We start from the raw sequence: 21425 nt of genomic DNA, 5'->3' as shown, positions 1-21425 counted from the left end.
TTTTTTAAGGAGACTATTGACTATTTAATATTAATACCCTAACACTGGATTCTCACCAAAACTCAAACTACATGTTTTTTTGCTGTCTTGTCATAGCTGTTTTTCATTAGTTCAATGTAGCTGCATCGTGTTTAACAAAATACTGTTAAAATGCTCCTAATTATAGGTCAGCGACATGTTGATGAAAGGTAATGTCAAATTACTAAACTGGTCAAAGAGAAAATTAAGCTGCATACTTGGGGATTTAAGAATACAAATACACTGTGCATCAGTGTATTTGTAATGATAAATTTACATATTAATTTGTGAGGTTTAAAATGTAAATGAATGCACACTACCAAGACAACCAGTAAGACACAAAGACACAGCCCCAGCAGCCTCAGTATGCAGAGCTCTGGAAACTCGGCTGAAAACATGTTCAGAAAAGACAGCTTCTTGTGCTACTTAAGTGTTATACATTATTAAAGCTGAAGCAAGCTCTCTTTACGGAAGAAAAGGCTAAACATGCCGGTCTAAGTGTGTGCCTGACCTGGATTGAAGCTTCCCGACTCCTCCTCTCTCAGGAGGGGACCAATGAGCTCCAGCTGGGCGTGAATGTGCTTGTTAATGTGTGGGCACCACTGGTCACACTGATGGAGCCGACGCAGGAGCTGCACTGTCGACTCCAGCAGCACGGTGGTCCGAGGGCTGCAGAGCGGCTCGCCGGGAAGCAGATTACTGGGCATGCCTCTCATCTGGAGGTCACGCAGCGCCACCTGGGGGAATACAAACCCACAATTTTGTTGCACTACTAAATGTTTTTGAAATTCTCTGGTGTATCAGTTTCCCTTTAGTTTAGAAATTTACTATAACTATTATCTTAACTATTATCCACAGGGATGTTCTAGTTATATTATCATTGTTTATTAACTGTGAGTTATCCGGTAAATATATCAAGTACCTTCTCTCCAGGATTGCTGCTGTAGAACAAGACACAGGGGTACAGTTCAGAGGCAACCACGCCTTCAAATGCCAACTTTGGTTCCTAGAAGTCAAAGAAAAACAGGCAAAAATTAAATAGGAACACATCAGTCACTCTGAGTAAAACCCTTGAATATAAACTGTGAATATCCGGTGAAACCTTGTCATTCTTTGCAAATGATACGGTATGAGCCTCCATGTCCAGGATGCAGGTGATGGTGTCACCCTGGGTGAACGAGGGAAGCGTGCGGACCAGTTCCCCTCCGTGGTACAGGTTGCCGCTATAAGCGCGATACAGCCACATGTCGGTGGTCGTGTGATGGTTGTGGTCTCTGACTGGCCAGCGTGAAACACCAATACACGTGCCCTCGTTGCCTCTGTTCTCTTTGGTAATGTAGAACTGAAGAGAGAAGTTGGATACATGTCAGGTTGTTGTGTGTTAAATCTGGACACTAATCAATTAAGGTGAAAAGTTATGTAAGTGTGATTATGACCAGTCTCTACCTTCCATATGAAACAGCCAGAGGTAATGGCAGTGGTTGCCAAGCCGTAGCCTTTCCCTCCCGAACCGTGGGAGAGGATGTTTCCACTCTCCAGAGAACAGCAGATTAGTTTGTTTGGGTCAAAGGAAAAGTCTCCAATAGGAATACATTCATCGTAGCTGCCAGGATTCTGCAAAGCAATGTGTTGGATGCACATGTAAGTACAATATAACAGAACAAGTGGAAATATAACTTAAAACTTATAGAGGTTAGCTGCAGCTGCTTCATTCAAACAATAAAGACACATTTACAAGCATGTTTCTACACTAAGATTAGAAAACTGTGATTTGAAGTGATAATAATAAATATATGTGATAATATTAAAATGTTGGATTTTTTTTTTTATTTTTTATATTCAGTTGTAATTTTAAGATGTATTAGTTCGACGTCATTTCCATTTGTTTGTATGTTTCTGCCCTCTCCCACTTTCCATCCCATCCTTCCACAGATTACTGGCCCATCTGTTTCATCAAGTAGCCCTGCTGTTTTCGGTTTCATCACTGCCAGGATTGTACCTCACTTCTCTGTGAATGCCGCATTTTCGGCATTATTACATTCTTTTGCTATTTTTGCTCGTGGCTGGCTGTAACTAACTCATTTATACTATGCTCTGCATGCACTGCAAGTAATTATGCAAATCAAAATGCTGGCCACAAGGAAAGGGAAAACAACGTGAAACGCACATTATACGACTCATAAGGTGATCATGCAGCAAAGTGAACAGCAGAGATGCTTCTAAAACAGTTTTATATAGAAACGGGTACAGAACAGAAAGAAGTGCTTATCCCTTAAAGTGCAGATCATTACTGATGCAGCACATAGTATTATTAATGTAACAATACTGTATTACCTCTGTGTTTTTTTCAGCTGCCTCATCATGGCTGTTCTCAGCAAGTGGTTCCTCCCACATATAAACAGACAAGAGCTGAAACAGTTGTTTCACAATCTACAAGAAAACAGAGAAAAAAGGAAGAGAAAAATCAGCCCATGACTGTGTATAATTTTCTTCTTGAGTTTCTTTACTGTCATGTTTCACCATACCTGTTCGATCTGAACTGGCTCAGAACAAGCAGGTAACAGTCTTTCTAAGACGTGGAAGGCCAAGAGCTTAGTGCGGAGGTTCTGGAAGCGCGTAGATCCTACAAAGAGGCAGGAATGGAGGTATTAATTAAAAGGAGAGTGTTCCGCGCTTAAAATCAATACTTACGTTGCTTCTTTTGAAACCGTCTTACCTAAAGAGCACTTGTGTGAAATAATGGCCATGAGTGGGTCGATCCATTTGACAAAAGTAGAAAGTCTTTTCATTACTCTTAGTGACAGCACGCGCCTCAGAAACACCAAGAAATCTGCAAGCTGAGATTCTACCACTTTGCTGCTTTCCACTCCTAAAACAACAAAAGAAAGAGAAATGGACTGTTTCATACAATGCCTTTCTGTTCTTTAAAGCAGTGCGCTCCATTGTGCTCTTTGCATTGACCACACTTTATTAAATTTGCCACACCAGCTAAATCTGCGCTCTTGCCGGAGTCCAGATCTGCTTTTTCAGCCGTTCCTCTCTCTGCTATCTGTTGTTGGTGGAAGTTGTACAGGATGTTTTGGAGCTGCTCACACATCACTTCCATTAGAGCATGGGACACGTCAATAGGCAGCAAATCCTCACAGGAGCTGAGAGCACAAGACACTTTGTTATGGGAGCGTAACACCAGTAAAGGCAATATATCCGTGGAAGTCTCCTCCACTTTTTAACCGTTTACGAGTTTTTCATTCTCACCTTGCAGCTACAGTCAATATCTGGAGCAGACGGGCGCAAGCCAGTCTGACTGCCCCACTTAGTAACATGGATCCAGACGTTGAGGCTGCAAACCAGCCCTGGTTTATCAGCGCACAGCTGTTGTTGGTCAGCGTGGAAAGGATTTCCAGGATGCCACATTTGATGATAAGCACCAGGTCCACTGGCTGGTAACAAAAATTCAGTGCAAACATTGTGGCCAGCAGGAGGTGTTGGCATGAACCTGAGTGTGACAGACACAAAGTATACAGGAAATTAAAACTATACGCTAAATAATAAACAGTGGAGGGAAATTCAGTTGCACATGATGAGGACACCTGGATGTTCTCTTTCCAACAGGACCCTCTGTTTGAGGACACGGACCACCTGCTGGTAAAAGGTGTGGGCTGCAGATTGTAGCTCTCTCTGCGTATCTATAGAAGCTGACTGCGTGCCACACTGCATTGAGATGGAAGAGATCGGAAAGAAACACATTACTCAAGAAAAAACATTTAATAATACCTTAATACCCAGCATTTCTCCTCTCTGCATCTGGATTGAATTAGATATTAATTCCTCCTTTGCATCTTTACTCCGCACAAACATTGTGACAGTATGATTATGAGATGTACCATGTAATGCTGAGTCTCATAATTAGCTCCGGAGTGCGAGCCAATGATTTGTGTTCCCAAGGCGAAGCATCCAGAGAGGAACTGGAGCTGCACAGACTGCAACAATGCAGGAGACGCAGTGCACCCACTGCTCTTTTCCTCCATCTTGGACAAGAAGGCTGACATCTGACACAGGGCCTCCAGACGCATCTGGTCGCAACAAAAGTTCATATTCAGTTAACACCTTGAAATTTAGTCACCGAACATGTGCAAAAAATGCAGGCTGAAGTTAAATCTATGAGATCAGATGTGATGTTTCATAAATTCACTCACACCTTTTGTCTCATAGGTCTGGTACTGCTGTGCTAATCACAGTGATGCATATTATATGCATGTAATTAAAAAACCTCCTTAATTATAATGTAATAATGTAAAACATGAGGTAACACATGCTACCAAGTACTCACGGGCTCTTGAAATTCCACAGCAGTAATAATTAATTGTTTGTTTTTAACATAAATTAAAAAAAAAGAAAAATTACCTCAGCACGCTGTTGCTGCTGCAGTATGGCAAATGTAATGGCCTTGGGATCTGCCTGACTGCAGCTCTGTCCACCCGGCAGAGTCGGTGACGGGGATGATAAGTGGACGAGGCTCCCACAGATGAAGTGGAACACCTGGTTGAGAATGGGCAAAGTGTTGTTGCTGTAGTGGGACATAGTGGTGGTCGGGCTGATGCACTGCCGCAGGCGATCCCAAGCATCTTTCATGATCCCCAATGAGCACAGAGGTAGGCCTGGGGCGGAAAGATGAATCAAATAAGACAAAGGTCAGTGTTGTCTTAGTGTAATTTTTCAACAAGACAAAATAACAAATTAAGAGTGAATTTGCTGATATTTAGCATATGTGCTACGTCTGGCGCATTTCCACCGACGGCTAATGCATCAATGTTGATTAATGCCCATTGTCCCAATTCAATAAACTACTAATAATAATAATAATAATAATAAAACAGTTCTAAAAACTGGCTGGCTGGCTTTATTAGCTGTAATCATTCCTCCTATAAATACTACTTGTCAAGACATTCCTTCTCAATGCGATAACACTATATCTTGTTTTGTGGAAAAATGCACACCAAGGCAGAAAAAAAATGTGGCGTCAGCACTCTGACTTAGTGTCTTTAGTATGAAATTCCCTTATTGTATCATGTTACTTTCCCTTCCCAGCAGCTCGGCACAGAAACACAATCCGGTGGAACCATAGCAGGTACTGTATTTTCCACTTACCCATTTTATTCTTGGAAGATCCAGAGGAGTTTTTGGACTGGTCGGGCTAAAAAAAGCCATGAGCACTTCATTAATATAACTCGTAACCGGAATCAAACTCGCTGATGAAACTTTGGTGCAACATAACGCTTACCTGTTTTCGTCCATTAACAGCCGCGTTAAAGGATTCCGACGACGACTTCCTGAAAGTGAGACGATCGTGGATCGTTAGCGCAAAAACTAGAGTGCACCAAAACGAACAAACCAGCAACGCAAACACTACCTTGCCCCAGCGTTCACAGCTTGACTATTCTCCCTTTCGCTGGGTTCCACCCAAGCAGGCCTGACCCCCAGCAGGAGGAAGAGACTTCGGGACACCACCAGATGGCAGGCCGCGGGGAAAGACAAGCTTTCCTCGGATTCCCTGTGCTTCTCCCACTGCTGCTTGGGTTCCATCTCTCTCTCTGGGCTGACGGGGCTCTCCATGCTGCTGGGGAGGTTGGAGGTGCCGAACGACTCGTAGACCGTCACGTTCTGCTGTACTTGCATGGCTTCGCGGGTGGCCATGAACGACTCTAAGACTTCTGCAGGGACAGAAAACAAATCAAATAAATCAGAGAATGAAATGATTCAATCAATATCACACTGTCTGGGGTAAAAAAAAAAAATAAAAAAATATATGCATTTCTAACCTGACAGGTACATACGACTGCTGCCAAATCTGTCCTCATCTGTGATCTCTTCCTGGTTGTGGTTTGCTGTTGGAGTTGGAGGCACCTGCACCTCCCGGCTACAGTGGCCTCCTGACTGCTGCTCAGGATCCTTTCCCACCTGCTCCACTGAGGAGCATGGCTCTTCCCTGTCTGCCTCAGGACTTTGGGGAGACTGAGACATCTGCAATGCAAAGAAATATGTTAAATACAATCAATCAGATTTTGTCCTTTTAATACAGGTGAGAAATAAATTCATGCAAAAACGGAGCTGATGCAGTGATATTTTGCAGAAAAAATATAGTACTACATTAATATAGAAAAACAAAATGTAGATTATTCATGTACTGTTTATTAATTATCAGTCTGTAATGGCTCAAGCTTGTTGTAGACTACTGTTCAGTGCAATATCTTCAGTAATGGTACCTGTTTAGCTGCTTGCACCTGTGACATCCTCGGAGAGTTTTTAAGGGCCAACAGAGTGCTTCTGATTTTATAAACGATTTCATAGACATCAAACAGCATCTCACAGGGCTCATATCTGTCTCAGCAGAGTCGATAAATGAAGAAGGATATTAGTATAGTTCCACACAATTAAAGAAACATAGATTTTCCATAAACATACTTAATAGCCTTAAGTGTTTCGGTAAATATTCCATTTGTTTTACTGACTTGTCGTGGCAAAAGGCCTCGTTGTGGAGTCCGGTGTGTTTCAGGAGAGCGGCCAGACTGCAGCGACAAACAATCTGCAGCAGACAATCCCCTGAAGAGCCTCCACTGTCCCATTCTGCTCTCACAGTAAACAATACAGCTGAATTACAACAAAGCTATGAAGTGGGGAAAAACGGCAACTGCTAGACAGAATAAAGTATAAAAAAATAATAATTTTTAATGACTTTACAACAGATTTAATTCTGAAAATAGGAGTTAAGATAATGTTAACATGTACAGGAAAGTCATCTTTAGTCTACCTTTGCTGTGAGCGTACTCCTCCATCTTCCACCACAGGCTGCCTGCAAGTCCTCTGGAGGATCCCAGTGCAAGTTCCAGTAGAGTCCTGGTTTCCTCCGTCAGACTCAGCTCTCCTAGTCTGGTGTCAGTACTACCCAGCAGCACTACTTCAGTCAGCCATGCCATGCTGGAGTCTATGGGACGTAGGACATGAAATAAAACTGTACACTACATCTATATTAATACAGATTATTATTAAATATTTCTCAGATCGATAATAAAAAGACATGTGACTTCATGACGTAACACAACTCCAGATGATTTACTTTTAAATAGTGTAATTTAGCAAACACATTATTTTTTTTATTACCAAACAGATAATGGTAACATTGGTACATTAAGCTGCAATCTACATTCACTCGGTATCTGGTTAGGAAACACTCATGTATTTTGAAACCCTTAACAGCAGAGAGTATGTTTTCGTACCCAGCTGTTCAAAATCCATCTCAAGACCATTTCGGAGGAGGACATTTGATAGCCAGATCTCTGACGCTTTCTCCTGCAGAGAGAGCGGCGGGCCTTGCAACATGCCACCAAGGCAGCGGCCGACTGCCAACGCCACAGATCGCTCAAGGTCCAACAGCCATACCCATCTGCACTCCTCCTCCTCCTCCTCCTGCTGCTGCTGCTGCTGCTGCTGCTGCTGCTGCTGTCCATGGCTTGAGCTTTCTTCACTTTTATCTATTACAAGGACACCCCGTTACGTTCAGTATCCAAATCGTCCGCCATAACTATAACAATTCATTAATATTAAGCAACAATCCGAGGATCACTGAACTGACCTGAGCAGGTCTTCTGAGCCTCCACTCCTAGTTCTTGCTCCTCCAGCAGGACCGTCTCCGGCAGCAGCCTGTTAAAATCGTTGAGGTGCTCCAGCAAGGCCAGTAAGTGGCTCAGGAGGGGCTGAACGGTGCCCAGAGGCAGCAGCAGCAGGGAGTACATTACCTGGCACAACAGGCTGCCAGCCACTGAATTGTACAACACCACTGGGACAAGGGGTGAGACGAGAGAGGGGGGGTTAGAGTGACTGGTAAAAATAAGTGAACTGAGGAATACATATAAACACATAAACAAGTATCAGTGAACAGAACTCTACCAAATATACATGAGTATTTTCTATACTGTTTTTTCTACTGTTCAATTTGTAAAAATAAATAAATAAATAAAAATAGAAATACACTACCAGTCAAAAGTTTTAGAATACTCACACAATATGTTTGTCTTTTTGTGTTGAAATGCATGCAGTTTAATGTCTCATTTACTCTGAAATGAAGGCATAGACCAAATAAACAACTGAATCAATATATAACCCAAAATATATACTAAACTTTCGATTCATCAAAGTAGCCATCTTGATTTCACGCTTCTGTCCAGTTCATCGCAAACCAGCTCCATGGGGTTAAAGTCTAGAGACTGGGCCACAGATCCACTCCATTTTTTTAAGCTTTCCATCTTGTTTTTATCCTGAGGTAGTTCTGGTGTAGCTTGGACTAAAGTTGTGGGTCATTATCTTGCGGTAGGATGAAGCTCTGACCAACTATACCAGAGGAAACTGCGTGCTGGTCTAAAACTTTTGACAGGTAGTGTATAATAACTGTATTTTGTGAATATAAGCATAGTGTTACCATGATACAACTCAGATTGAAAAGATACGTGAAAATAACTAAAATGACACACACTTAATGATAAGTCATGGTTCTTACTGTGCAGCTTTTTAATCATTTGTTTATCTGGGGAACTCTCCTTCAGCAGTTTGGTCGATCGTCTGAGAGTCTCAGCAGCGCAGGGAAGCAGCAGGTAAAGATGCTCGCGAAGCAACATTACGCTGCTGTCATCCTGCAGAGCAGACCCACACGTTAAAGTAAGGGTAACTACAGCAGCAAAGAGCTCTGGGTGAAATACAAAGTGTGAACATATGACATTTGTCAACATAAGGCCACTGTGTACACAGGAACATTTACAAATGTGGCACTGACTCCCACTATTTTCCTACACATTTTCCATTGTGTTTAACTGGTTCTCTAGTTTACCTCAGGGCTGGGATGGATGTAGCAATGGGCGAGCAGGTGTTTGTGTAGTCCAGAGAGCAGCTGGTGGAACTGAGAGGGAGGATCCGTTTGGCCCTGCTGATCAGCACATAGTTGCTTGTCACTATTTTTCTCCAGTTCCCCAAACTGTTGCTCCTTCATGAATGCAAACAAAAAGAGAACAAGAGTCAGGGTGTAAAGGGATAAGAAAACGAATTAAACATCCACAAACTCCAGAACTCAAGAAATGTTGGCATTAGAGCAAAGGAAAATGTATCTGTTGTTGTTTTTATGCCAAATTTGTAGATTTTTGTAAAATTCACGGGATAAAAAAACATATAAAATCATCTTTCTTCTAAGATGTAATGCTTTATAATGTTATTTAGAATTAACTGACCACCTGTAATGGCAAATTACGTCCAAGCCAAATAACTTTACAAATATAAAAACAACCGGATTAAATTAATATGTCACAAAGTGTAAATCTGTCCCCATTCATCACACATGTGGTCCCTTGTTCCGTACCGTGTAAAAGCCTATGCTGAGCAGCAGGGTTCTCAGCAGCACCTCTGCTAAATGCAGAGGGTCGTAGGCCTCGACGGAGCTGGATGACGAGTGCAGTCGCACTGACATGGCGGGCGTCAGCGGCGGCCCCAGGGCTGTCACCTCCCCAAAATTGCTGTAACCCAGTAGGGAAGCTACATGGCTCTGGTCCTGAAGGCTGCTGAGGACCATGTCTAACTGAAGGCGCTTTGAAAGAGGCACAAAGGAACGAAGAAGGTAATGATGATTTCACACTTACATGTTTTCACAACAACACTCACGCACGGTCTTCGACAGATATTGCCTAGCAACACTCCTTCAAGCTCGCACTGTCCATTGGTTCATTCTCAATCCAACTATTTACATCACTATCACAGTTACAAGAGGGAACAGAGAAGGAGGCAACAAAACATACATAAGCAGGATAAACATGTTGTGTCCTGAAATTAACATTTTCTATATAGACCATATTTTGGATAAATGGAAGAACTAGTGCACACTCACTGTGAACAGCACTGCTAACATAGCACGCTACATACCTGACCTTTGGAAAGAATATTCAAACTCTGAGGGCCCTGAGGGAGGAGGGAGAGGAGCAGCTCTGTTCTTTCCCTGAGTGGAGGCAGCAGCAGGGATGCACCAATAGACAGTGTGTTCAGAACAGCCTGAGGATGAACAACAATGTCAGCGTGCCACGGATATACACATGGGACCAATAGTTAGTATTTACTGCAGCCAATTATTTATTCTTATTCAGAACGCATCTCACACTTTGATTCAGAGATTTCACAGAACGTACAGAACAAGAACACTACGACCATCCTAGCTTTGCTAGCACTCTGTTTGTCATTCATGTGCCACCCAAACAGCTGGGACAACCTGACACTCTGACGCTGCAAGACCTCTGAAGATAACCTGGGGTGTTACCGAGCAGAAAATCTTCTATGTCCATTAAGTTGCAAGCCCCTGCAGCTAAGACGTGGTATTACTCTGTTCCGGCTCATCTATTATCTTTAGTATAAGTATATTAGGAAAATTAGTCAGTTGGTTTACTTGTTGTATGGACTCTGGCATGTTGGTGTCTATGAGCCTGAAGAGCAGGTTTCTCAGGGGCCTGCCCTGAGCACCCAAAACCATAGCACCAGTGCCACCCGCATGGGCCAAGGACAAGTGGATGGACAGCAGCTTCATGCACAGCAAAAGAAAATGATGGTGGTCCCTGAGGAACAGACGCAAAGAGCGGAACGAATGTGGGTTAGGTGAATAGTAGGGGAAAGTGTGTAGAAGTATAAGTACAGAAAGTGAGTATGTTACAGTAACCGCATGCAGGCGTGAGGTCATTTCATACCGTTTAGATAAGAACGGAGCGGGAGGCGTGTCGTTACTGATGCCATCACAGTAGCTTTCGAGGAAGTTGCGTAAGTAGGCAAATGTGCTCTCCTCCAAGTCCACACAAAAGGGTCTGTGCCATGCCACCAGCTGCCTGGAAAAAAGAAACGCAACTGTGTCAGGACTAACGAGACGTCTTCTGGAATGACGTGTGCACATTATACGGGAACATAATCTATCTTCCGCAATCCACAGAGTCAGAGACATTACAAATCAATATTGGAGAATCGTGCTTGTTGAATAGACTATACATTAGCACTTGAGATTGAGGTTTTACCTGTCAGTTGGAACTGCAGTCCAGGCCAGACTGTGAGAAGTGCCAGCAGTGATTTGCTGGATGGAGACCCCTTCTAAACCAAGCACTTTTTTGGGTTTGGTGATAGGTGTGGATGTGTGGCCTTGCCCACACTGGCCCATAGTGTTGTTCCCCCATGCATACACTTCATTCTCTGACGGCAGGAGAACACAATCATTTGTAACAATTTGAAAACACTTTTAAACTCTTTGAAACGCACTGGTTATCGCTGACAGTTTCTTACCATGGGACAGAGCCAGACAGTGGCTGTCTCCACATGAGATATCAATGATCTTGGTTATACTCAGGTCCTCTATGAACCTGGGCCTCAGAGAGGTTGTTTCAGAGGAGCCACATCCTAAACATGAGCCACAGCCCCATGCAAACACCTAAAAGGATAACCAGAACATATGCATTCTTGAAAGATTTAGTTCTTTCTTAACCTCGTGGAGAATTAAAGTGGTGTGTTTTAGAGAGATGTTACTATGCTCCTTCAAAATAAAAGCTTTCATCAAAGACAATTGTGGATTTAGAATTAGAAGTAGAAAAGCTTTATTTGTCCAACAATGAGGAAATTGCAGAAAATAACAAGAACAAAAAGTGTAAAAGATAAAAAAATAAGATAAAAAAACAAACAGAATAGAATAAACTATATACAAGTATTGACATATATACAAAAAGTATTGAATTGCAACAAAAAGTAACTGAATTGTAGATGTGAAGTTTGGTTAGAGATTTGCATGTTTTGAACAGTTTTTGTTCAACAGAACAGCTCTGTCTAAGAGTGTAAAAACATCACCTCAGTCTTAAATTAATGTAGTAATTTGGTGCTAGCCAGTTTTGACACTGGAAATTCATGTCTTGCTCGTAGCCTTGCATCTCACCTGTCCTGCAGAGGTGAGAGCCAGAGATGACTGGCTGCCAGCGCACACTTTCCTGATGATGAACCCATGCAGGGCCTCTATGACCTTTGGGCGATACACGCGATTGGTGTCTCCATGACCTAGTTTACCTGCAAAGATGAGTCATATCCCAGAACTTGCATTAGTAACAACACTAGCTCAAGACATTTCTGAGTCAAATACCATTAGTTGACTTAAAGTGAGACTTCTACCTGTTCACAGATATCATGCATTACGTATTTAAGTCAAACCATATGTAATCTATCAACTCACCATTGTCCCCGCCACCAAAGGACCACACAGTGCGTCCATCCTGCGCTACAGCAATGGTGTGAGAGCTCCCGCAGGCCACCTGCCCAACACCACTGATGTCCTTCACCAGTGTGGGGACGTTCCGACTCTGGCTGTCACTGTGACCTGAGGCAGGTAGAAACAAGGGACAAAAGAGGTTGTTTTCATTCTGAAAAACAAAAAGCAAAACTGAGACTACATCAGGCAATTCATGAAATAAGGTGTGTACCAAGTCTGCCAAAGTCTCCTTCTCCCCACGTGTAAAGCTCTCCATCATTAGTCACAGCAGCACTGTGTCTGTAGCCAGCAGACACGCAAACGACAACCTGTAAGTGATTAGAGAGATGCGTTATAAGTGAAAATTAGGTTCAAGTATATTTATGAACAAAGTGTGCGTCTCCTGCAGGCTTACTTTGCCTAACAGTGGTCCTTGGATAATTTTGGGGTATTTCTGTGTAGCACTGTTGCCATGGCCCAGTTTTCCATATTCTCCATCACCCCAGCTGAACACCTGAAAGTATTTATTAAGTTTTATCACACAGTGAACATTGTTTTGCATCGTATCTATTGACTAAAATTAATTGAAACATGCTGTAGTTTCATTTCAACCTCTCACCTCTCCCTCTACAGTGATAGCCAAAGTGTGACCATCAGAGCCCTTGGAGGAGGACACCTTCTTCATGTTTCTATGTGGCTCAAGCACAAGTTTCTTGGGCATGGACTGGTTGTTGGAGTCCCCCAGGCCCAGTCGGCCGTAGCTGCCTTTTCCGCACGCTTTCACCGAACCGTCCGCAGACACCGAGAAGGTGCAGTACTGTCCTGCCTCAATCTAAATAGAGGACATTATAGGACGAGATGCGTTTCAGGAATGCGTTAAATTTTCGACGTTAAATTTTCGAAACCCTCAAACGTTTACAGAAAACGCAGCAGTGATGCTGATACTGGTATTTGAAGCTGCACATGTAGACACTGGATATCTGTGTTGTTATAGAATTAAATAAAAAAATAGCCTAAAAAGCTTTTACACTGGAAAAATGAGACACCGATAGCCAGCCATACCATTTGGGCATCACTGAAGCCCTGCGTCAGTTTTGGCAGCAGGATTTTCTCCAGAGTTCCCTCTGCCAGCTGATGGCTGCTGTTGCTGCCCCACACATACACCATGACTGTGTCACTCTCTGTACCAGAGGCAGCCGCATCCGTGCTGCAGGAGCACAGGCAGTAGGACGCAAGGTTACAAATCTGTCCAAACAGAAGAGGGTGAGGTCCTGAAATCTGGTCACTGGAAAGAACTTAATAGTGTCAATACAATATGCATGGCGTTAAGCTCTGCCTCACCTCTTCAAACAAGCAGAGAGCTGCCTGCGAGAGTCGACAGAGCCCATCCGCGTCCTTCTTAAGCACCTGAGTATTGACAGCTTCCCCTCGGAAACCCTGGGAAAATTATTCACCTTAATCCTTCAGCTTAGACTGTTTTTTCTGTTACAGACTTTAAAGTGTGCCATTTCTGAGACCGATTATTCACAAGAAAATCTTCTGTCTTCTCCAAAAACAGTGGCATGTCCCTGCATGATGGTGCAATAAATGAAGTCAAGGATGAAAAAGATCCAACAACATCCTATATACTAACTAGTCAGTGGAGAAGCTTGTTTTCCCCTCACAAATCTAAGTTGTGTTTTAACTTGTGTGATCCCTCTGTTTAGTCTGTAGCTTATAGAGTGAATGTGGCTAAACATAAAATCAATACACATTATGAAAAGCACCAGTGGCATGGTGCTTGATACATAACATGTACAGTATAATGAGGTTGTTGGCAACAGACATCTTTAGCTGTCTGTTTTACATAAATATTGCAAAGCTGATTAGACTGGAAGACAGATTCAGTCTTAAAGCTTAGCAGCACACTAATGCGTCAGCACAAGCCCCAAAAGCAACTATTCATATGTGGAAAAGACAAGATGGGATGAATCTGGCTGTGAGGAGCCATGTTTACCAGTATGTTCGTAAAAGATAACCACATTTAAACGTCTAAAACAACCGCAGCTGTCGATGCAAATACATTTATGCAAAATACAGTATATTACCAAGGTAAAGAAATGCGTTTTAATGAGACGCATCCAACACATCACACAGAGAGAGCCAAACATGAGGAAAAAGGGACATACCGAATATTGCCTCATTTGGAGAAGAGTTTGATGGATGACATCAAAGCCCACACCAGCTGGGTGCTGTGAGCTCAGTGTGGAGGAGGAAGACAGCACAGAGGTGGAGGAGGAGATGGAAGCAGCCAAGGCTACCTCCACCCACTCCAGCAGAAACTTCAGAGAGCCTCTCTGCATGGCGAGGCCGAGCAGCAGCTCCAGCGCGAGCCTCCGACCGGTCGGGTCCGCCCCACCGCTCCCGCTGCTCACCGACGTCTTCTTCAGGAAGTCCGCCACCTGCGCCAGGCAGTCCAGACCCACCGATGGGATCTTGTTCTCGTTGGCCAGAGAAAGCGGCGGCAGCGAAGCCAGGACAGAGGACGCCGTGGCAAGCACGTCGTTGCAAAGCACGGACTCCGGGTGCACGGACGCTGCGTATCTCCAGTTCTGCTGCAGCAGTGAGAAGAGCAGACTCAAGCCAGTCCTCACCCCCATTTCTATCAGAACATCTGTACCCGACTTGATTTTAGACGCTCCCCCTGGCAGGCAAGGTTCTGAGGCCGGCTCGATTTGCCCGCATTCAGTCCCACTGTCTGTGGACTGAGAGGGCAGCTGCACGCGGAATTTGTCATGGTATTTGCTGTGGAGTGCGTAGTAGATCCTCTGCAGAACTAAAAGCCTGTGGTGGAGGCCTAAGGTGTAGGAGGTCTGCGTCAGCATGCGGTGAGCAAGCCATCGTTGACTGTGAAGCAGTGATGATAGGTACTCTTCCTTCTCCGCCAATGCGCTGGACTCGCACTCGAAGTCGGGGAGGCGCGGGCCGACAAGTTCTTGAACGGGTTGGGCCAAAGTCACCACTTCTTTGTTGTGAAGGAGCTTGTTGTAGAGCACAGCAGCACCATGCCTCCGGGCTGTCTGCACACTGTCTTCTGCTGCCCAGGAGCTATTAAAGTGCTCCTGCCACTTCAGCAACACATGGGTTTGACAAGGCACCATGTCTGAGCATTATCCACACTCTTAGGTACCCCTGAAAGGTAGAAGGAGGCACAATTAAAACAGACACTCCATGAGGCATATTACTCCCTCACACTTTGATGAAAATGAAATGGCACTTCCATCCCTGCTATAATTTTTCAGGAAACATTTGCCGCTGAAAACCAATGTTCTAATGTGTAAATTCCTGCCAAGTTAATTCAGCGCGAAGGTGTCGGGTTTCTGCTTAGTGTTGGCACTTCTCCAACATACAGTACATCTAGGCTATTGCCACAAGCCCAGTGGGTATCACTGAAATAGGCCAGCTCACCCCATGATAACTGCTTAAGCAGCACACCCACATTAATGAGGGGGCTGTTGTCTCAAATGTATTATGCTACACACTATAAAGGTAACACAATATGCCGTTTTATTTAATTCACCTATATCTCACCCCTCAGGCATTATCTCCAAGTTGATCACCTGACGCTCTACCATTCGGTCTTATGCAAAGAGGCCACACCTAAACCTCAATCTCCACCTTTCTCTGCCTTCAGAGAAATAAAGTTTACTGCTGTTAGGTGGAAATATTGCCAAATTTTAGATAATCAGATGTAGGGTGACTAGATGTTAATGATGGTGAGGTCATAGAAGAGGTCAAAATGTGATAGTCACAACACGGAGGTCAACATTCACAGCATACCTGAATGGCATTCTCATAACATATGTTAGAATATTGTTTAATGCACAGTAGATTTAAAACAAAATGAGCTAGTGATAAAAAGACATATTTTGCTTTAACAGATTTAGAGTTATTTAATGCCTTCATTACAAAACTTTTTTGGTTGTTATGGCTCCAGTGTGTTTAACGCCTTCTAAATATAACAAAAAGCATAAATCAGCCACCAGAAATTTTTTTAAGTTTATGGCTCTTGCTTAAAATTAAAACTTGGACCAAAACACAAACCGGTATGACGGTGCGAATGCCGGTTAGAGGCTAATAAACATGTGAGCACAGTCTTCAGTCACAGAGCCTCATCTCTCTTGCAGTGCCTGAGGCCTGCGGGGCTATATGGTTTCCACACCGGCCAAAAATAACAGCAAGCATTGATATAGCAGTGGGCACCATGTTCAGACAAACACCAACAGGAAACCACCAGCAATGTGATCATCACCGCTTTAAAATATCTGGCATTACGGGACATAAACACTGTGAGTTTGGTTCCCTTTTTTTTTTTTTTTTTTTTGTTATGTAAAAAAAAAATGCCAAGCGTCATGTCAGAAACGCACATTGCGCATTACCTACTGTAAAGTAAAGCTAACAAATTTAGCCAATTTTCTATTAAAATAAATTTAAAACAAATATAGGTAGGTACATCTGGTAGAGGGATCAAACCAGATGTATTTATGCACAAGAAAGTATGAAAATATACAAAAAATCTAACAATTTGAGGTCTTCAAACTGCCTGTTTTGTCCAATTAACCATCCAAAATCAAAATATATCAAATTGAAATGGAAATACCACACCAAAAGTCACGTTAAAATGTCTGCCTTCCACCTGAACTAAGAAGAAGAGGTGTTATTACTTATGTTATGGATTATTTATTTGCACCAAACCAAACCACTTCCTCTCTTGAGGCCCCCCCGGCCTGACTCAACACCGGCTGGAGGTATTCCTTTTTTTATTAGATAAGGCTTGAATGTCATCCAGACAGAGCTGGAGGAAGTTGCTGGGTCAATAATGGGACGTTTGGGCTGATGTTGCCAGGACAACCCTGACCACAATACGCATTAATTCGCTGTGGATAACGCACATACACTTCTTCCCTACAATAGAAATTACACAAAATGCCACACAGAAACTTAATTATATTTAGCTACTCTTCAAAAAACACAGACATTATGCATAAACATTCATTTAAAATGAACCGCATTATCCACTATGTTACTTTAAAGATAGCATTTTGCATGCGCTGACACGGTTTTTACATTTCGGTTGCTGCCTCCCTGAGCCGCCGAACATAAACAATGACATCTTTCAACCTCCGCCGTGTCATTGACAAACACCGGTAACATTATTCTGCATCATGCGGTGACAGCTGAGCTAACGCTGGCTGCAGTGCAGTTGCTAGTCTGCTCCATGGCTGTCAAAACCCGACCAAGCCCCTGTTACGCTGACAGCACTCAGCAAAAAAAAAAAAAAAAAAAAAAAAACACCACCCGAGACTCATTAACGCTGTGCCGGTTATATTTTAACCGAGCTATTGTAAAATTAGACAACAGAAGGCAGACGTGTGTGTTACCTTGACAGTAAAAGCCCCGGCCGATAAGCGGTTTGCGCTACCTGCCCCGTCCCAGTGAGGTCTCCCTCGGACGCAAATATCATCAGAGGTCTCCGCTTTCAGCTTCTTCTTCGGCGCTTTTAATCAGCGGTCACGACCAGCGTTGGGATACAGTGTTAGCGCCACCGTGTGTCTCGGGGTAGTCATCGCCATAGAGTTTTCAATAATTTACTAGAATAAGAATTAGATAACCTTTGTGTAGAAAATGGCAAAAAAATAACAAGAGTAAGAGAGTGTAGCGTATAAGAGATTGTATTTTTTATTTTACCTTTATTTTACCAGGTTAGTCCCATGTCTCAATAAAATATTTTCAAGGGACCTGGCCAAAACAACAGCAGCATAAAAACTTACAGAGAGAACACAACAAATACATTAAAAGTAGAACAAATACAACAATACAAGTATTGGCATATATACAAAAAGTGTTGAATTGCACAGATGATTGTCAGATATAGCTCAGATGAACCAGGTGTAACTGGGATATAAAGTTGTACAGCCAGTCTATCATAAGGCTAACACAGAAAGACAGACAACCATTCACACTCGACCAATTTAGAATCACAAATGAACCTAACAAGCATGTCTTTGGACCTGGAGGGAACTCATGCATAACATGCAAACTCAGATCAGTGCGCCACCCCAATTCAAATGTATGTTAACGTGTTTTTATAAAAATATGTCTTTATTGAACAGGCTGTTATGAAACTAGTTTGGTTTAACACTCACTCACATACACATACAAGGGCAGCCAAAGTGAATAACATTAATAATGTTGTTGCAATGCAGTGTTCTGCTGAGAAATCTGGTCGTGGTATTCATGTTATTTAGACTGCCCATCTAAACATTGTTGCTGGCCAGACACCCCTACCCCATAGCAACGGCACTCCCTAATGGCAGCAGCCATCCCAACCAGGGCAAAGAGGCTTCCACGTCATAAAAACTGCTTAAGGACAGCTCAGAAAACATGAAAAATGGTCCCAGCTGCTGACTCAGCATCCAAACTCTATATATCTGCAAACTGATGAAGTATCTGTGTAATGCTGTAGGACACTCTCAGAAGGTCTGTGTCCACACCCCCAATGCACCTAAACTTTGTAGGATGCAAAAGGGAGAACAAAGCAGTATTACTCAGGTGGGTGTAGTTGGCTTGACCAAGTCCTGGTGTTGCATTATGGGAAATATAGGATGCGGATTCTTTTTTTCGGACTGCAATGGCTACTAAACTGCCATGTAATTGCCTCTGCTGCTAGATTTTGGCTTTGTACTTTGGTCATTTTTGTGGTTAATTTGTGTGTGTGTGTTACATCTGGTGATCATCATTTACAAATGTTTTATGCAAAACATTTTTATGTTTAATTTAACAAAATTAATTAATTCATGTGAGTCTCCAAGATTATTAAATGAGACAATAATAATAATAATAATGTATTTTCTGCTGTGTTAAACTAACATTAAACTGAATTCTTCCACAGTGCCACAGTCACGACGGACCTGATGCAATCGGAGGTTTGGGGGTCCTCGTCACTCAGACATAAACAAAACAAACCAAAGATAACTTATGACATCAGGTCACACGGATTTCAATTCCTGGATGGTGGTTCACAGTTAATCCCACTTCCAAGCCGGATTTCTAAAAGGGGGACTGACTGACAAAAAAAAAAAAAAAAAAAAAGGACGACAACACCGGAATGAGGAAACTGACGAGGGGCAAGCCATGTGCAAAACAAACTTGTCCATCGCTGATAACCATGCAACCTGATGAACCACAGGTCACTTCACTCAAGTCTCACAGAGGTGCTCCGCTCCTCTTCTCGCCTCTTCCCTTAGACCGCTCACCTGAAACAGACCGCAGCGCTTCCTCGAGCCCTCCGGACTTTCATCCAGTCATGTCCTTTCTGCTCATCACGGTGCTGTCCTCTCTGGTGGTGCATGATGCTGCCGGGGCGTGGGGCGCCAATGTGAAATACGCGGTGAACTGCCCGGACAGATGCAACGCGGAGCGGTGCGGCGGGACGCAGCGGTGCGCACGGACGGTCCTGGATGACTGCGGCTGTTGCCAGGTCTGTGCAGCCGGCAGAGGGGAGCACTGCTACCGCACGGTGTCGGGGATGCACGGGGTGAAGTGCGGACCGGGGTTGTTCTGCGAGTTCTACAAGGACGAGGACGATTACGGAGACGAATATGGGATCTGCAAAGGTATATTCTAACTGAACTGCTTATTTTAAGATCACGCTGCTGTTTTGTGCATGAGAAGATGTTCACTGCACCAAATCCAATATCCCTTTTTTTCCTGTTATTACCACAATTTAGCCCAGAATTTCTGAATGATCTGAATACATGTCACAGTTGCCTGGCCTTTAGAGGCGCCGAGGTTCCGGATCCAGCTACGAATTGATTATTATTATTGACATTCAAGCATCTATACTGCAGCAATATCACATGCACTTGCAGTTTTTTTTTCTTTCTCTTGGTTACAAATTAAAAATCTTTCTTCACAGACTGTCACTACGGGACCTATGGGGTTGAGTGCCGTAAGACGTGCAACTGCAAAGGAGGCATATGTGACAGGGAGACTGGAGCTTGTCTCAACCTCACCTTCTTTGCCAAAATTGCCAGCAAGCTCAAGACTGAGCCTCAAGCAGGTAAAAAAACAAAAAAACATTTTCCAATAAAGGTTGTTCTCCCATCTTCATTATTAAACCTTTGTACTTTTAGGATATTGGCAGGCGGATGTGTTACCAAGTGGGTTGCATCAAGTTCTGGAGAGACATATCTTTTGTGATTGTGCACTCTTGCAAAAACCGAAAGATAAATGCATTCCTCCTCTTGTATTCTCAGGGGGCGAGGTGGGCTCGGGAGAAGTCGGCGCTTCCCAGAACACTGCCCAGCACACAAACAGATCCACTTCTCCGAAGCGGCTCAACCCTCGCTGACAAGTGCTGACAAGACTGAATCTGTTCAGTGTAAATGTAGCATTAACTTATAAATTAACTGAAAGATATATTTTATTATGTTACGGGGTGAGAAACCTTTTGTTTTGTTTTCTTTCACCCCATTTGGGGGTTTTTGTTTGGCTTTTCTAATGAAATATGCAGTTACTCTCTCTTCGTTTTCTCTTTGTTCTCGGTCAGTTTTCAGAGTGAATAAATTAAAAGATCATGTAGCCGTAAGCTTCAGTGTTAATTTGTGTGCCTTCGTAAATGATTCTTGTGGAAGTTGCATTAATTGCCAAAGTCTACAGCAATAGTTTCTATTGAAGTATTTTAGTTTTATTTGTACTGTGGATATACGAGGAGCCGACACGGACAGTGTAATGTATAGAACACCAGCCATTGTAAAGAATGCTCTTGCAATTAAACCAAAGTTATCACTGACTGTTGTTATTTGAATGCTTTTTTTCCCATTAAATAAAGTTGCATTTAGAAAATGATGTCATTTAAAATGTCTGTTGAGTGGTTTTATTATATTGATCATTACAAATTAAGAGCCTGCTACACACTAGAGGATAACTCGGCTCCATCCATCCTTTCCTTTATCTATTATCAATATCAAATGTATCATATAGTCCTATTGTCTCACCCAGTATTATATGAATCTGCTTGGGTCAGGCTCTGGCATCTAGAGACAATTATGTAATATGATATATTTATACTATA

The 21425-nt window shown here is 43.0% G+C and overlaps 2 protein-coding genes across 10 annotated transcripts in view; one reads left to right on the top strand and one right to left on the bottom strand.

Moving 5' to 3' along the window:
* The window catches only part of LOC124996536 (probable E3 ubiquitin-protein ligase HERC1), a 38376-nt gene extending 20502 nt beyond the window's left edge, over positions 1–17874 (bottom strand). For 8 of the 9 annotated variants that reach the window (XM_047569668.1, XM_047569669.1, XM_047569662.1 and 5 more), the window contains exons 1-38: positions 17731–17874; positions 14479–15481; positions 13652–13747; positions 13373–13555; positions 12930–13142; positions 12726–12824; positions 12543–12639; positions 12296–12439; positions 12005–12132; positions 11365–11509; positions 11103–11274; positions 10785–10919; positions 10490–10655; positions 9976–10101; positions 9419–9643; positions 8897–9049; positions 8570–8702; positions 7649–7852; positions 7293–7547; positions 6827–7000; positions 6528–6642; positions 6282–6396; positions 5838–6039; positions 5429–5729; positions 5300–5348; positions 5167–5212; positions 4423–4676; positions 3903–4091; positions 3609–3729; positions 3274–3514; positions 3004–3167; positions 2735–2887; positions 2544–2641; positions 2353–2448; positions 1465–1632; positions 1121–1360; positions 941–1024; positions 530–755 (exon numbers count right to left, since the gene is read on the bottom strand). In XM_047569668.1, coding sequence (XP_047425624.1) covers positions 530–755; positions 941–1024; positions 1121–1360; positions 1465–1632; positions 2353–2448; positions 2544–2641; positions 2735–2887; positions 3004–3167; positions 3274–3514; positions 3609–3729; positions 3903–4091; positions 4423–4676; positions 5167–5212; positions 5300–5348; positions 5429–5729; positions 5838–6039; positions 6282–6396; positions 6528–6642; positions 6827–7000; positions 7293–7547; positions 7649–7852; positions 8570–8702; positions 8897–9049; positions 9419–9643; positions 9976–10101; positions 10490–10655; positions 10785–10919; positions 11103–11274; positions 11365–11509; positions 12005–12132; positions 12296–12439; positions 12543–12639; positions 12726–12824; positions 12930–13142; positions 13373–13555; positions 13652–13747; positions 14479–15450 — 6682 coding nt within the window. In that variant the 5' untranslated portion in view covers positions 15451–15481; positions 17731–17874. The remainder of the gene's footprint in view (positions 1–529; positions 756–940; positions 1025–1120; positions 1361–1464; positions 1633–2352; positions 2449–2543; positions 2642–2734; positions 2888–3003; positions 3168–3273; positions 3515–3608; positions 3730–3902; positions 4092–4422; positions 4677–5166; positions 5213–5299; positions 5349–5428; positions 5730–5837; positions 6040–6281; positions 6397–6527; positions 6643–6826; positions 7001–7292; positions 7548–7648; positions 7853–8569; positions 8703–8896; positions 9050–9418; positions 9644–9975; positions 10102–10489; positions 10656–10784; positions 10920–11102; positions 11275–11364; positions 11510–12004; positions 12133–12295; positions 12440–12542; positions 12640–12725; positions 12825–12929; positions 13143–13372; positions 13556–13651; positions 13748–14478; positions 15482–17730) is intronic. The other variant, XM_047569670.1, reaches the window with a different exon arrangement.
* Positions 17875–19440: 1566 nt separating this feature from the next.
* On the top strand, positions 19441–21143 carry esm1 (endothelial cell-specific molecule 1). Its single transcript, XM_047570065.1, has 3 exons — positions 19441–19965; positions 20268–20411; positions 20608–21143. The coding sequence occupies exons 1-3, from the start codon at positions 19458–19460 to the stop codon at positions 20700–20702; spliced, it is 747 nt and encodes a 248-aa protein (XP_047426021.1). The 5' UTR covers positions 19441–19457; the 3' UTR covers positions 20703–21143.
* The last annotated feature ends 282 nt before the right edge of the window (positions 21144–21425 follow it).

Source organism: Mugil cephalus, chromosome 19 (genome assembly GCF_022458985.1).
Source record: "Mugil cephalus isolate CIBA_MC_2020 chromosome 19, CIBA_Mcephalus_1.1, whole genome shotgun sequence".
NCBI lineage: Eukaryota > Metazoa > Chordata > Actinopteri > Mugiliformes > Mugilidae > Mugil > Mugil cephalus.
The sequence above is the reverse complement of the archived record's forward strand: the minus strand, read 5'-3'. Positions and strand labels throughout refer to the sequence as shown.